The sequence below is a fragment of the Schistocerca piceifrons genome, chromosome 2, assembly GCF_021461385.2.
Source record: "Schistocerca piceifrons isolate TAMUIC-IGC-003096 chromosome 2, iqSchPice1.1, whole genome shotgun sequence".
Lineage (NCBI taxonomy): Eukaryota > Metazoa > Arthropoda > Insecta > Orthoptera > Acrididae > Schistocerca > Schistocerca piceifrons.
In genome coordinates this window covers 276,748,845-276,765,994 of record NC_060139.1, presented here as the reverse complement: position 1 = coordinate 276,765,994, position 17,150 = coordinate 276,748,845, and the positions used below count along the sequence as shown (strand labels likewise).

The window sequence follows — 17,150 nt, the reverse complement described above, 5'->3', positions numbered from 1 at the left end:
TCTTCATGCGGTATCATATCTCCCATTTCATCTTCATCTACATCCTCTTCCATTTCCATAATATTGTCCTCAATAAATCGCCCTTGTATAGACCCTCTATATACTCCTTCCACATTTTTGCTTTCCCTTCTTTGCTTAGAACTGGGTTTCCATATGAGCTCTTGATATTCATACAAGTGGTTCTCTTTTCTCCAAAGGTCTCTCTGATTTTCCTGCAGGCAGTGTCTGTCTTACCCCTAGTGAGATAAGCCTCTACATCCTTACATTTGTCCTCTAGCCCTACCTGCTTAGCCATTTTGCACTTCCTGTTGATCTCATTTTTGAGACATTTGTATTCCTTTTTGCCTGCCTCATTTACTGCATTTTTATATTTTCTCCTTTCATCAATTAAATTCAATATTTCTTCTGTTACCCAAGGATTTCTACTAACCCTCGTCTTTTTACCTACTTGATCCTCCGCTGCCTTCACTACTTCATCCCCCAAAGCTACTCATTCTTCTTCTACTGTATTTCTTTCCCCCATTCTTGTCAATTGTTCCCTTATGCTCTCCCTGAAACTCTGTACAACCTCTGGTTCTTTCAGCTTTCCAGGTCCCATCTCCTCAAATTCCCACCTTTTTGCACTTTCTTCAGTTTTAATCTACAATAGATTGTGGTCAGAGTCAACATCTTCCACTGGAAATGTCTTACAATTTAAAACCTGGTTACTAAATCTATATCTTACCATTATATAATCTATCTGAAACCTTCCAGTGTCTCCAGGCTTCTTCCATGTATACAATCTTCTTTCATGATTCTTAAACCAAATGTTAGCTATGATTAAATTATGCTCTGTCCAATATTCTACCACACGGCTTCCTCTTTCATTTCTTACCCCCAATCCATATTCACCTACTATGTTTCCTTCTCTTCCTTTTCTTACTCTCAAATTCCAGTCACCCATGACTATTAAATTTTCATCTCCCTTCACTATCTGAACAATTTCTTTTACTCATCATACATTTCTTCAATTTCTTCATCACCTGCAGAGCTAGTTGGCATATAAACTTGTACTACTATGCTGTTTGTAGTAGCTTACCCGCACTCCTATTTTCCTATTCATTATTAAACCTACTCCTGCATTACCCTATTAGACTTTGTATTTATGACCCTGTATTCATCTGACCAAAGGTCTTGTTCCTCCTGCCACCGAACTTCGCTAATTCCCACTATATCTAACTTTAACCTATCCATTTCCCTTTTTAAATTTTCCAACCTACCTGCCCGATAAAGGGATCTGATATTCCACGCTCCAATCCATAGAACGCCAGTTTTCTTTCTCCTGATAACAACGTCCTCTTGAGTATTCCCCGCCCGGAGACCCGAATGGGGGACTATTTTACCTCAGAAATATTTTACCCAAGAGGGGAGTGAGACAGGGTTGTAGCCTATCCCCAATGTTATTCAATCTGTATATCAAGCGAGCAGTAAAGGAAATAAAAGAAAAATTTGGAGTAGGAATTAAAATTCACGGAGAAGAAACAAAAACTTTGAGGTTTGATGATGACATTGTAATTCTGGCAGAGGCAGCAAGGACCTGGAAGAGTAATTGAACGGAATGGACAGAGTCTTGAAAGGATGGTATAAGATGAACATCAACAAAACCAAAACAAGGATAATGGAATGTAATCGAATTAAATCAGGTGATGCTGAGGAAATTAGATCAGGAAACGAGACAGTTAAAGAAATAGAGTTTTGCTATTTGGGGAGCAAAATAACAGATGATGGTCAAAGTAGAGAGGATATAAAATGTAGACTGGTAATGGCAAGGAAAGCATTTCTGAAGAAGAGAAATTTGTTAATATCCAGTACAGATTTAAGTGCCAGGAAGTCTTTTCTGAAAGTATTTGTATCGAGTGTAGCCATGTATGGAAGTGGAATATGGACGATAAATAGTTTAGACAAGAAGAGAATAGAAGCTTTCGAAATGGGGTGCTACAAAAGAATGCTGAAGATTAGATGGGTAGATTACACAACTAATGAGGAGGTACTGAATAGAATTGGAGAGAAAAGGAATTTGTGGCACTACTTGACTAGAAGAAGGGATCGGTTGGTAGGACATGTTCTGAGGCATCAAGGGCTCACCAATTTAGTACTGGAGAGAATCAGGGAGGTTAAAAATTGTAGAGGGAGACCAAAGGATGAACACACTAAGCAGATTCAGAAGGATGTAGGCTGCAGTGGTTACTCGGAGATGAAGAGGCTTGCACAGGATAGAGTAGCATGGAGAGCTGCATCAAACCATACTCTGGACTGAAGACCACAACAACAACAACAATATAATTATGCCATCAGCAAATATCACAGTTTTTGAAATGCGTTTCAATGAAAGACTTTGATGAAGAACTTTTATGTAGATCAGGAACGTGATGAGGCTAAGTGCTGAACACTGTGGGAACACCATATATAATGTTTCTTCACATTGAAATTAGCTTCATTCCTGTGGCAAAAGTGTGACCCTGTATCTTCTGTTGGATAAAGCGTGCAAGGGAGAGTGCTTTTAATGCCATAACATTTTAATTTCCCTAGTAGCATTTTATGATCTACACAATCAAAAGACTTGGCAAAGGCAGAGAAAATGCCAACTGGGTACTTTTTATGTCTAGTTCTATCATAACTGAATTTGTGAGATCACTTATTGATGTTTCTGTAGGTAATTCCTTATATAAACCAAACTGAGCTCTTCTTAAAAGATTTTGTTTAGAAAGCGATGTCCTGTTATAAGCTACACTACTGGCCATTAAAATTACTACACCACGAAGATGACGTGCTACAGACACGAAATTTAACTGACAGGAAGAATATGCTGTGATATGCAAATGATTAGCTTTTCAGAGCATCCACACAAGGTTAGCACCAGTGGCGACTCCTACAACATGCTGACATGAGGAAAGTTTCCAAGCGATTTCTCATACACAAACAGCAGTTGACCGGCGTTGCCTGGTGAAACGTTGTTGTGATGCCTCGTGTAAGGAGGAGAAATGCGTACCATCACGTTTCTGACTTTGATAAAGGTCAGATTGTAGCCTATCACCATTGCGGTTTATCGTATCGTGACATTGCTGCTCGCAATAGTCGAGATCCAGTGACTGTTAGCAGAATATGGAATCGGTGCGTTCAGGAAGGTAATATGGAACACCGTGCTCAATCCCAACGGCCTCGTATCACTAGCAGTCAAGATGACAGACATCTTATCCGCATGGCTGTAATGGATCGTGAATCCACGTCTCGATCCCTGAGTCAACAGATGGGGACGTTTGCAAGACAACAACCATCTGCACGGACAGTTCGAAGACGTTTGCAGCAGCATGGACTATCAGCTCGGAGACTATGGCTGCGGTTACCCTTGACGCTGCATCCCAGACAGGACCACCTGTGATGATGTACTCAACGATGAACCTGGGTGCACGAATGGCAAAACGTCATTTTTTCGGATGAATCCACGTTCTGTTTACAGCATCATGATGGTCGCATTCGTATTTGGCGACATCGTGGTGAACGCAAATTGGAAGCTTTTATTCGTAATCGCCGTACTGGCATATCACCCGGCGTGATGGTATGGGGTGCCATTGGTTACACGTCTCGGTCATCTCTTGTTCGCATTGACGGCACTTTGAACAGTGGACATTACATTTCAGATGTGTTACGACCCGTGGCTCTACCCTTCATTTGATCCGTGTGAAACCCTACATTTCAGCAGGATAATGCACGACCGCATGTTGCAGGTCCTGTACGGGCCTTTCTAGATACAGAAAATTTTCGACTGCTGCACTGGTCAGCACATTCTCCAGATCTCTCACCAACTGAAAACGTCTGGCCAATGGTGGCCCAGCAATTGGCTCATCACAACAAGCCAGTCACTACTCTTGATGAACTGTGGTATCATGTTGAAGCTGCATGTGCAGCTGTACCTGTACGCGCCATCCAAGCTCTGTTTGACTCAATGCCCAGGCGTATCAAGGCCGTTATTACGGCCAGACTGTGGTTGCTCTGGGCACTGATTTCTCAGGATCTATGCACCCAAATTGTGTGATAATGTAATCACATGTCAGTTCTAGTATACTATATCTGTCCAATGAATTCCCATTTATCATCTGCATTTCTTCTTGGTCTAGCAATTTTAATGGCCAGTAGTGTACTTTCTCAATGATTTATGAGTACATGAGAATTGCAGACCTGGATCTACAGGGTGTGAAAAATAAAACTACATGTACAAAATATTTGAGCAATTGGAAAAGATTTAAAAACTTTTTTGTGACAGACGTGCTACAGGCACATCACTTCCTTACTAGGGGTCAATGAAGGTTTTGATACTGGTGAGGTCCAGACCAGAAATAGTGTTCAAACTGCTGTGTGATGAATACTGCTTTAGAGATGTTGCAGAAAATGTTGTCCATTTACATTAATGCACAAATGGCATCTGCATACTAATAATTATCTAACACATGTAAAACTCCGTGAATGTCTTTCCAGTTTACTTTATATTAATTTTTGTAGCTATCAGACTATCTGACTCAACTATGGGAGCTTTACATGGAGGACATGCTTTGTTATGAAATAAACCTGTGTTCCTAATACGGACAGGTGTCTCTCATATTTTTAAATGTTAAAGTTATTCAGTTGAAAAATGGTAAATGTCACTTTGCAATAATAACAGTAAAAATCAAATGGCTGGTTTATTGTTCCCTTTGCAAGAAATATACTTCCCTATCAATGCCTAAATCCGTCCGTTTTGTGTTAAGAACACCACATCCTGTTGTATTTTCAACAGCCAAGATAAGATCCTGCTTTTAGCCAACAGTGGAGTATACAAAATTACCCATTTTGATTGTGACAAATTCTACAATGGATAGTCAGGCAGACACAGAACTAGGCTGGCTGAACATGAACACAGTTGGAGGTTGCAGAATTCTGACTCCACTTTTGCTGAGCATGTACTGAGTGAGTGTCACAACTACCAACCAGAGTCCTATGACCTTCACTTAGCAAACAAAAGCCAAAAACTCAACCTGTTGGAAGTCCTGGAACTTAACAAACATCTAGCTTACAGTCCAGATCTAATCTTAAATGACCAGTCACAGCTTAACAGCTCCCCTCTCCTAAACTTCACATAATCCTCTCTGTTTTTCATTACTTCCCACACTGTCTGTTGCTACATATTCTGCCCCCCCCCCCCACATTGTCCTGTACTCATTGATTCTTTTATTTTATTGAAATTGTTTATGTTATCCATATAGACTGTAGCTACAATTATTAAGTCCTTCTTTTAGCTGGTTTGCTTCATTTATTTAATGCAAACTGTTATAGATGCACAGTTTTGATTATAGTGTTAATGTTTTTCCTGTTTGCTCCTTTTCTATTTATATATTATTCTACTTCTTACTTTTAAAAATGCAGTACCACCACACTCTCAAAGATGCCATTTTCTGTATGTTCCCTCACACTTCTCCATTTTCCTGGATTTATTTATTTCTGTTTATCTTATTGATGTTGGTTAAGTTTCTTACACATTCTGGATATACATTGATAATTCTTTCTTCTTTTAATTGGTTTGTGTATCACTCTCCATGTTTCATGCTTCCTGAAGTAACCTTGTCAAGTACTAATTTTCCATTGGTTTTGTTTACATGGATTTAGAGGTTGACGGAACAAGGCTGGAAGAAGTAGAATCTGCTAGATTCTTAGGTATTCTTGTGGATAATGAACTGAAATGGAAAAAACATATTAATAATGTCTGTAAGAAACTGAGCTCTGTCATATTCTTAATGATGCAGCTATCACAGTATTCAGACAAGAACCTTCTGTGTACAGTGTATCATGGACTTTTCGAACCATACTTACAGTATGGAGTGACGGTGTGGGGAAACTCAAACAAACAAGAGACAAAACGAGTGTTCACATTACAAAAAAAAGCAATTAGGACCATTTTAAGAAGAAAGACCTCTGAAACATGCAGAAACTGTTTCAAGAATTTAGGTATCTTAACTTTTTCATCATTATATATATACAAAACAATAATGTACATCACAAAAGGTAGTGAGGACTGGATTACAAATGCTAGTGTACACACCCACAATACAAGAAAGAAGAATGAAGTACGGAGCATACCCCACCGACTGGCAATGCTAGAAAAAGGACCCCAGTACTCTGGTATCAGACTACTAAGAAGTCTGCCCAAAACCTTGCAAGATAGTGTACTTCACAATGAATTTACAAAGAAACTTAAAGACTATCTCATTGAAAAAGAGTTTTACAGTGTTGCAGAATACTTATGCCATTACATTTGTATATATTGTTACTCATTATCAGTGATGTAAAAATGTAAGCTAAAGGTGTAGAAAAATAATTGATAAAGAATTTTAATACTTTGACATGTCCTATATTACACGTACATTTACTGTACATGATGTAATCTTACAGGATCAAATAAAATTCAATTCAATTCAATTCAATTTATTAGTGTAAACTGTTATGTAGGCTTGCTGTTCCAGTTTTGTGTTAAAGTTTTTTCCTGTTTACTCTGTTTATACTGTCAAAGATGTTATTTACTGTATGTTAAGGCTTTAATCTAGATGTGTAACTTCTTTTCCAATCTCATTTACAAACATTGTAACTTCTTTGGTGACAATAGTCAGAAAATGTCTGAAGACATCCTTGTAAGGTGAAAATTGCTTAACACAATAAAAGTAATACTGTAGAACAAAAGCAAACTGGCACCTTTCATTTATTATAATGTTGCTTTACTAAGAACCGATGGAAGATTCAGTTTACATGACTACATTTGTCCCAAACCACCACTGGCATTGACATTCTTGGGCAACTGACCATCGTTAATTTTTCTTTTCTGGTACCATTCTGATGCAGGGGAAACCAAGATGCTCCGACTCAGTTAGTTCACCTCCCATTTTATTTAAATATCACTAACAATTTGAGAAAGATGACTTCCCAGAAAATACTTTTTTTACCTAAAATAATTACTAGGAAACAAATATGAGGGTAATCTCAAAAGTATGGTCTTCTATTTTTTTTTATAGGTACATAGACTTGTTTATTTCTACAATGGTTTACATCAGTTTACAGCTTGAACATTTAGCTATTTCTTGACATAATCAACATTTCTGTCGATGCATTTTTGTATACGCTGTGGCAGTTTTTGTATGCCCATGTCATACCAGCACGCCGCCATACTGTTCAGACAGTTATGAACCTCTTCTTTCACCTCGTCGATTGAGCTGAATCGCTTTCTGGCCAAATGTTCTTTTAGCCTAGGGAACAAGTGATAGTGACTGGGCGCCAAGTCAGGACTACAGGGTGGGTGGGTGATCATGTTCCACTGAAACTGTTGCAGGAGAGCAACGGTTTGCCGAGCGATGTGTGGGCGAGCGTTGTCATGGAGAATGTGTATACCCTTGCTCAACATTCCTCTTCTCCAGTTCTGAATTGCCCATTTGAGTTTTTTCAGTCTCACAGTACCTGTAAGCATTAATTGTGGTCCCAGTGGGCATAAAATCGACCAACAATACCTCTTTCTGATCCCAAAAAACGGTTGTCATGACTTTACCAGCAGACTGTGTTTGTTTGAATTTCCGCAGGTTTGGCAAAGAAGGATACCGCCACTGGCGTGATTGTTGCTTGGTCTCATGTGTAAAGTGGTATGCCCAGGTTTTGTCACCCATGACAATTGAGTCCAGAAAGTTGTCCTGTTCAGCTCAAGGCAGTGAAGAAATGTGCAGGAAGCATCAACTCGTTGCCGCCTATGGTCCTCAGTCAGCATGCGTGGCACCTATCTTGCGCACACCTTCCGGTAATTCAATATTTCCGTTAAAATTCTGGGAGCGATGCTTTGGGAAACCTCAGGAACCAACGTGCAGAGATCATCCAGGTGACCCGCTGATCTTCATGCACGCTTTGCTCAACCTTCAGCACTGTCTCCTCAGAAATTCACGGTCTCCTGCTCCTTTGTTCGTCATGAATTTTGGTCTGACTAGCTGCAAACTCTCTACACCATTTACAAACATTTTTGACATCCATGCATGACTCACCATACACTTCCATCAATAGGCGATGGATTTCAACCAGCGCAGTGCCCTTTGCATTCAAAAACCGAATAACTATGCGCAATTTGAACTTGGTGGTAACATCCAACGGGAGCTCCATTCTCAATGGCTGGCAAGCCAAGACTGAGTGCCTCAGCACAGCGTGCGGATGTTTACACACAGCACGTGAAGCACTCTTCATAACAGTGTGACCAATTGCTGGTTGGTTGGTTTGTGGGATGAAAGGGACCAGACTGCTATGGTCATCGGTCCCGTGACCAACTGCCACACAAACAGAGTTCTGTACTTAAAAAAAAAATAGGAGACCTTACTTTTGGGATTACCCTCATACCTTGTCTCACATCAGCAGTCAAAAATTCTAACAACTAAATCATAAAGATCTCCCAAAATAATAACTTCACATTAAAGTTTATTGTGTCAAAAATAATGCCAGATGAAAGATATTTTTATGACTGGCAGTAGATGAATTTTACATAAAATGCAGCACACATAATGGCCACAGTTGTTCATAAACAGGAAACTGTGACAGGTGAGAAGCTCAATAGTTCAATAACATATGGGAAAAATAACATTACAAAAATGAACTGCATCAGGGAGAAATTCAACTAATAAATCTGTAAAATTACAGTTGGGACAGAAAGGCTGGACAGTACTTACCTTCAGGAGGTGAAATTCCAGGTACTGCCAACAAAAATACTTTAAAGTAGAAAACACAATTCCTAGCTTGCGGAACTTGTATTTTTTCTTCTTCTGGGAGTAAAGGAGATATGGTTGGGAAGATTGGAAAGAAGGGGGTAGATCACTGAAACTTCACTATTTGTCACTAAAATTTGGATTTGGAGATTAGGGAAGTTGAGAGAAAATGAAGTAGTAAATTACATGGCTGTAGGCCTGGTGGTTGGTCTCAGCATAACAATGGGTTTACTAGATATGGATTCTGCTTTATTCCATGTAAAGATCTGTAGTTTACCAGATTAGAAAGTGACTGTTTCAAATGAAATTAGAACCAAGATTGCCATTTCTCACAAACAAGGGTATTGCCAGATAAAAAAGTCACCTGAAGATTGGATTAAAACACACTATGTTTGTACCATCTTTTCACACAGTAAACACGACCTCAAATCTGGATCCTGAAATGCTGTATTTGTACAGCAAGAACACACACATGATATTTAATCCTTAAATTCTAAATTTCATTCAGCCTTCTCTCATACTGTGTCAACACCAAGTCCTTCTGTTTTGCAAACACCTGACAATGGATTTTCCTTACACATAACAGCATACAACTAATTCACTCCATTGGGAAATAAACCACAACCTGGTCATCACCTGAACTATTTAGGTTACCCTTTACTTCTCACAATACACAGTTACAAAATACCGAGCCAATGTCTTAGAAATCTTTTATCCTCCTCCTCTTTATTTATTTATTTATTTATTTATTGTTCCGTGGGACCACATTAAGGAGAAGTCTCCATGGTCATGGAACGAGTCAATACATGAAATTATAACACGATTGTAGAAACAGATAAAATGAAATATAAGAAACATATTCAGCTGACACGTCGTTAGTTTAAATAAAGAAAATCAAGAATGTAACACTGGAATTTGCTTAATTCTTAGCTCTTCCAGGAGCTCCTCGACAGAATAGAAGGAGTGAGCCCTGAGGAAACTCTTCAGTTTAGACTTAAAAGCGTTTGGGCAACTGCTAAGATTTTTGAGTTCTTGTGGTAGCTTATTGAAAATTGATGCAGCAGAATACTGCACTCCTTTCTGCACAAGAGTCAAGGAAGTGCATTCCACATGCAAATTTAATTTCTGCCTAGTATTAACTGAGTGAAAGCTGCTAACTCTTGAGAATAAGCTAATATTGCTAACAACAAACGACATTAAAGAAGATATATACTGTGAGGGCAATGTCAAAATTCCCAGGCTATTGAATAGGGGTCGACAAGAGGTTTTCGAACTTACACCACACATAGCTCGAACAGCCTGTTTTTGAGCCAAAAATACCCTTTTTGAATCAGAAGAATTACCCCAAAAAATAATACCATATGACATAAGCGTATGAAAAAATGCGAAGTAGACTACTTTTCGTGTTGAAATGTCACTTATTTCAGATACTGTTCTAATGGTAAATAAAGCGGCATTTAGTTTCTGAACAAGATCCTGAACATGGGCTTTCCACAACAGCTTACTATCTATCTGTACGCCTAGGAACTTGAACTGTTCCGTCTCGCTTATAACATGCCCATTCTGTCTGATTAAAATATCAGTTCTTGTTGAATTGTGAGTTAGAAACTGTAAAAACTGAGTCTTACTGTGATTTAGCATCAAATTATTTTCCACAAGCCATGAACTTATTTCATGAACTACATTATTTGATAATGTTTCAATATTACACACAAGTTCCTTCACTACCAAGCTGGTGTCATCAGCAAACAGAAATATTTTTGAATCACCTGTAATACTATAAGGCATATCATTTATATAAATAAGAAACAGCGGTGGCCCCAGCACCGATCCTTGGGGAACACCCCATTTAACAGTGCCCCATTGGGACTGAACATCATTACCACTCTCAATATTGCGGAGAATTACCTTCTGCTTTCTGTTCTTAAAGTAAGAGGCGAACCAGTTGTAAGCTACTCCCCTTACTCCATAATGTTCCAACTTCTGCAGTAATATTTTGTGGTCAACACAGTCAAAAGCCTTCGTTAAATCAAAGAAAACACCTACCATTCGCAACCTTTTATTTAATCCGTCCAAAACCTCACAGAGAAAAGAGACTATAGCATTTTCAGTTGTTAAGCCATTTCTAAAACCAAACTGTACATTTGACAGCAAATTATGTGAATTTAAATGCTGCAGTAACCTTGTATATACAACCCTCTCGATAACTTTAGCAAACACCGATGGCATAGAAATAGGTCTATAATTATCAACATTATCCCTCTCTCCCTTTTTATAAAGTGACTTCACTACCGAGTACTTTAATCGGTCAGGAAACCGACCACTCCTAAAGGAAAAGTTACAGATATGGCTAAGTACTGGGCTAACAAACATGGAACAATACTTCAGTATTCTGCTAGATACCCCGCCATATCCATGAGAGTTCTTGGTCTTTAGTGATTTAATTATTAACTCAATCTTCCTCTTGTCAGTATCATGGAGGAGCATTTCAGGTAACAGTCTCGGAACACTTTTTTCTAAGAGCGCTATGTGATTCCCTGTTGGGACTAGGTTTCTATTTAGTTCACCTGCTATATTCAGAAAGTGATTATTAAATACTGTACATATATGCGACTTATCAGTAACACGGACATTCCCACTACGCACTGATTCTATATCATCGACCTGTCTCTGCAGACAGGTATATGACTTGTTATGACTTTCATGTATATGACTTGTTAAAGCTGTGATCTTGGTGTGTACGTATGTTTCTTTGTACTCTAAAGAAAAATGAGCTAGTATGTTCCAGTTTTTCCATCCAGAATTTACCAGAATTGCATTAATATCAGAGGACAAGGGGGTGGGGTGGGGGCGAAAGGGGGGGGGGGGAGAGAGAGAGAGAGAGAGAGAGAGAGAGGGAGAGAGAGAGAGAGAGAGAGAGAGAGAGAGAGAGAGAGAGAGATCTCAACAATACAATAGCTGGCAACAGCAGTAACTGATAAGTCATAAGTTACATAGAGGGCAGTTAACAAGTCAGAGATATGGAAAGGATAGAATTAAATTGAAACAGATTCTTTTACTTATTGATAAATGCTGGCACCATATTTGTAAATTTTCCATGTCTTCACAGTACAGTATACCCATCCTAATACCAAATTGCATTATTATTTCTTACCCATTGCTTCTAAATAAATGGGGAAAGTTATTAGAATACATTTCTGTAAATAGCATTTTTGTGACAACGCGATAACAGTGAATAAAATAAATGGTGGCAGCCCATAAGTGAATTATGGCACAAAATTGCAATATGCGCATGTAATATTTATTGTATCTTATTCCAGAGTAAATATTATGGCCCTTTTTACATAAAATAATAGCCTTATAAATACAATTATTGTACATATTTGGCATTTTCCACATGTGTGGTCAGACTTTAAATACAACAATATGACTAGAATTGAAGTTTGTATGACTCTTTAAAATATTTTAGTTATGATAGACAAATATAGTAAATGTGAAAGAAGCTGAGAAATTGGCATGTTGTAAAAACTTCCCTTTCTTAGTAAAGACAGACTACTGCAGACAGCTGCCAGAAACAAAAGTTAACAAACATAGTTTCTAAAACTTACATTTTTCATTGTAGACACATAGAAAAGCAGTACTGAGCGGAAACAAATGGTGGTTGCAGTAAGGCTCCGCAACGAATACTCATTACTGAGCTTCCAGAAATCTAAACTTCTTTTTCCAGCATAAATGGAAGAAGAAACTCTTAGTTCTTTATCTTAAATCTTTCTTAACCATAACACACAACTTTCATTCCTTTCAGGTAAGTATTGCTTTTTTTCTTAAAATGTATTCATTACAGAGTCTTAACCATAAACTTGTACTATAGAAAATGTGCCCTTCAGGACAAAAGTAAGATGTAACTTCACACATAATGTTTGTAATGACACAGACTGTGATGTTTGTACAATTCAGTATGATACGTCTCAACATATTTATAACAGCTTTTAAAGTTTCTATATATAATCAAATATCACAGTACATATTTTAGTTAATAATAAAAAATGGTACATAATAACAAGAATAAATAAAATACTTGTTCTTGTAAAAATATAAATCTGATTAAATATTTAATGTTTTGTCAAAGATAAGCCAATGAAATGTAAGAAAAATAATGGATACTTACAAAGGCCAACACACATTTAAAATTCTCTACTGTCCTTTTTTGAACACAGTGAATCAGCTGTTAAAAAAACAATTTTTTTGCTGTAAAATATTGTATAACATAATTTAATCATAAAAATAAAATCATGAGTGGTTGCTTTCACCCATTTCACTTCTTATTTTTAAAAGCATGCAACAAATCTTTATATATATATATATATGTATTGTACAACACTTTATACTTGAACTTCAGTAGCACAATCTACTGCAATAGACAAAATGACATTTAATCATGTTACTCTGATATGTTGACAGCACCTCTTGTACTTAGGCCCCCATAGTTAATGAGATACTTAGTACCATTACATTTGTAGTAGATTTTAAAGGTGCATAACATTGCAGGTCCCCTTTAATATACATAATATGGAATTCAGTAGTGGCTTATATGTATCACTTAACTTCTTGTTGCTGTCTTTATAAATGTATTGAATAATACTGAAAAATAGTAAACAAGAAGATGGGAATGTACAGTTTCTCTAATAAAAACAATATTCTCACTGTAATAACAAAGAGTACGTACCTGAAATCTTTCCATAAAACAAGAGATAAACACTTCCTTCTATAACTAAAATCATACTTGAAAGTATTTCACCAATAAAACTGGTTATAAAAAATACTTTGTGGATAATGTATAAATTGAGATTATTTAGCTGCTTTTTTCCTGGTGCAGGAGAGTATGAATTTATAAGTGAAATGCCTCTCCAAACTTCCAAATATTTGATTGTGATGTGCATCTGGGCAATAGAAGAAGTGAATCTTTTTTTTTTTTTTTTTTTTGTAGTTAAAATGACTGGTTAAGAGTTTTCAAATAACCGCAGGGCCACATAATACATCTTATTGTCCTTCCAGCTCTAAGTACGATGAGGACACGACTGCCCAGGAAGATGGTTTCTTGTGCATTCAACAACAGGTGCATGTGTGGAGTCCCACATGCCAGGTCCACACAGCTGACAAAGGCCAGCGACCGTACATGGAATTCGCTGCATCTCCCTAAACTGATACAGCAGACCTCTTGCCTGAACAAATAACATAAAAAAAACATTTTTATAATGGGATTCAGACAGTATGCAAGTCAAAACTATATGTCTACTCTGATTATATACCCGTGAGCAACAGTATTAGTGATTCCTTGTTAGTAGCATGTGGCACCCACGTCCACCACAATGAAGGCAGCAGCAGATTGTGGCTTGGGACATATGAGATAACACGTGAATCGGGAAGCCATCCTGATGCACAACCCTTCAACTGCTGCCAGAGTAGGGGTCCAAATGTGTTCACTGTGTAGCCTGACAGAGTGAAGGAGTAGTGTGTTGCCTTCCTGAAGGCACAGGACAATGTTATTATCATCACTATCACTACCACTACCACCACCACCACCATCATCTTTTACAGTTTTCCAGTCATTGGCCAGGTCTGTCTGGAACACAAGCCCCTTCGTGGTCATCTGTCTTCCCAGCATCCCTCAGTCTCCACCTCAATGAAACCTTCTCTATCTTTCGTACGCAGTCCTTCACTCCTTCCAGCAATCTGTCTCTTGGTCTTCCTCCCAGTCTTTTTCCCTTCCCTTTCATCTCGTGTCTCTTTCTGCATATCCTCTTTGCCCCCAATTTGCTTAACATGTCTATACCATCTAAATGTAGAAACAGAAGTACAACTTCAGACAGCCAGGATATCTATTGTCCAGCATTTATTGTGATAACTTGTCTCAGCAAACTATGTTGCTCTTATTAGATCTCCTCTTCTATGATATGGTATGATATGATATAATATTCATTTGATCAAGATTCAGTGGAATGTACTGCAAATGATATGATAAGAGTAATGTAGTTTGCTGAAAATGGTCATCACAATAAATGCTGCACAATAGCGATCTTGGCTGTTTGAAGTTGTACTTCTGCTTCTACATTAATCTAGATTGCCTCGTAACTTGGAAATTCAGGCATATATGCTATACCGTCTAAGACTTGATTCCTCTATCCTATCCTGTAATGTTCCGTCCTCCTCTAATTCCCTGTTCATCTCATTCCTCAATCTCTCCATCTTTGTCACTCCAGTACTATTTCTTGAGAATTTCATCTCACTAGTTTATATTTGGGTTGGCTTCCCTCTTTTTCTTTCTTTACACAGATCTTCTAGGCACACATCAGGAGTGGGACATAGTATGGCAAATACATATCCTTGTTACTGTTTTGAGGGACATCCTACTTCCATATCAGGCTTTTAACACTCTTCCTGAATTCTTTTGCTTGTATCCCATGGCCATTTACTTCTCTGTCATTTCTTCCATTCTCCTGTATTAAGCTTCTCAGGTACTTTTCAAACTCCCCACATTCCTCAGTTGTTTCCCATCAACTGTTATTTCATTTGTGACTTTTTCCTTCTCCTTGGATGTGATCATCATTTCACACTTATGCTAAGTTTCATCCCATACTGCTGGACTATTTGTTGTCGTACGTCCAACTGTTCTTGTACTTCCTCCTCCCTGTTTTCCCAAATCATTACATCACATCTACAATCACCACTGCTTTCATCTTTCCTTTACCAATTACTTGTGACACTCTGGTCATTAACTCATCCATCACCATGATGATCTCTCTCCTGTCACTTTGATGCAGCTCACACTCCGTTAGTAAATTTCTTCTATCCTCCATACAGCTTTCTTTCTTACTCGTCTGCTTTCCACGGACTTCTGTACTTTGTTTCTCATTCTACATACACTATCAAATGCTTTTTCTATGCCCAGGAAGGCCATTTGTAAATCTATTCCATATTCATAGTGGTGTTCCTGTAGCTGCCTTACCATGAAAATTAGATCTATTGAGGACCCTCCTGCTCTGAAACAGCATTGATATTCTGTCATCCTTGTCTCTATTTTGTGTTTCCAAAATTTTCTCAAAGGTCTTCACACAAAGGGTCATAAATGTGATTCCTCAATAGTTTTCAAACTCTTTTTCTATTACTTTTCTTGAAGACTGGAATAATTATTTCCTTCTTCCAGTCTTCTGAGGTCTGATCCCCCCCATTCATCACTCAATAGAACAACTGTGTCACCACTTCTCCAGCTGCTCTCAGCATCTCTATAGTCACCTCATTCAAATCTGACTGGCACCTTCTTTCCTCTCATCTTTCTTAATGCATCTTTAACTTTCCTCCATGTTAAGCCCTTTTCTCTTTGCAGTTGCTTTTCTTCCTCCCCCTCTTCCAAATATCTATGGGTTTGAGAGTTCTTGAGAATACTCCCTCCATCTAATCTTGAATAGTTCCTTGTTTCCTATCTCTTGGCTACTTTAATTCCCCATTTGAACAACATGTCATTTGACTCTGCCTCTCACTTTTAACCATCCCCTACAGAACCTTTTTTAACCTTTCCCTCTCCTGCGCCATTCTAGTCCCACTCGTTGTTCCACATTCTTCTTTCCTCTGTCACTACTATTTTAGCTTCTTTCTTTCTTGTCTGGTACTTTTTTCATGTCTCTACTGTGCTATTCTGGAACCATACCCAAAAGGCTCCATTCTTCTTCTGCACTATATCTTTCATTTCTTCATTCCACCATGGTGTTTACTTCCATCTCTCTTTGTTACTTGGCCTCCCACATACTAAACTCACTGCACTTACAATGTTGGCCCATGTAATTTATGAAATACCGTTACCCTGCCACACATATGTAATCATCAGACCAAGCGTCTTTCTTTATATTTAGAGCAGCCAATGGCAGTCTTCTTGTGCCTATGCTAATCTCTGTGATGTACGGTGAGCAATGGGACACGCGTGGGTCAGTGGTTTATGTTCCCCACAATCCAAAGGTGATTCTGGCTGGTGTGGCTTCTTACTAGTTGTCATTGTCCAGCATTGCATTGGCAAGCTATTAGCTGGATAGTGGCACATCTATTAATCTGTCACAGCCTTCGGAGACTTCTATCATTAACAGATTTTTGCCTACAGCAGATGAGTCTGGCAATTGCAATTCTCCCTGAATTTAGGTAAACATGATACATCCTTGAAATGGTAGTGCACCAAATGTCCATGACTTTCACAGTCTCTGAGATGAAATGTCTGATGCCTCAAACATCTACAATTTGGCTGTGATCAAACATATTATTGTTGTATGCCTTGCTCATCCTGTACTTGACAATCATGCTGCCAGTCAGTACTAG

The 17,150-nt window shown here is 38.2% G+C and overlaps 1 protein-coding gene across 2 annotated transcripts in view; it reads right to left on the bottom strand.

The window, feature by feature from the left end:
* Window positions 1-13,727: 13,727 nt before the first annotated feature.
* Window positions 13,728-17,150, bottom strand: part of LOC124777464 (TBC1 domain family member 16) — a 99,921-nt gene continuing 96,498 nt past the window's right edge. For both annotated transcript variants that reach the window (XM_047252887.1, XM_047252888.1), the window contains one exon: window positions 13,728-14,011. In XM_047252887.1, coding sequence (XP_047108843.1) covers window positions 13,847-14,011 — 165 coding nt within the window. In that variant the 3' untranslated portion in view covers window positions 13,728-13,846. The remainder of the gene's footprint in view (window positions 14,012-17,150) is intronic.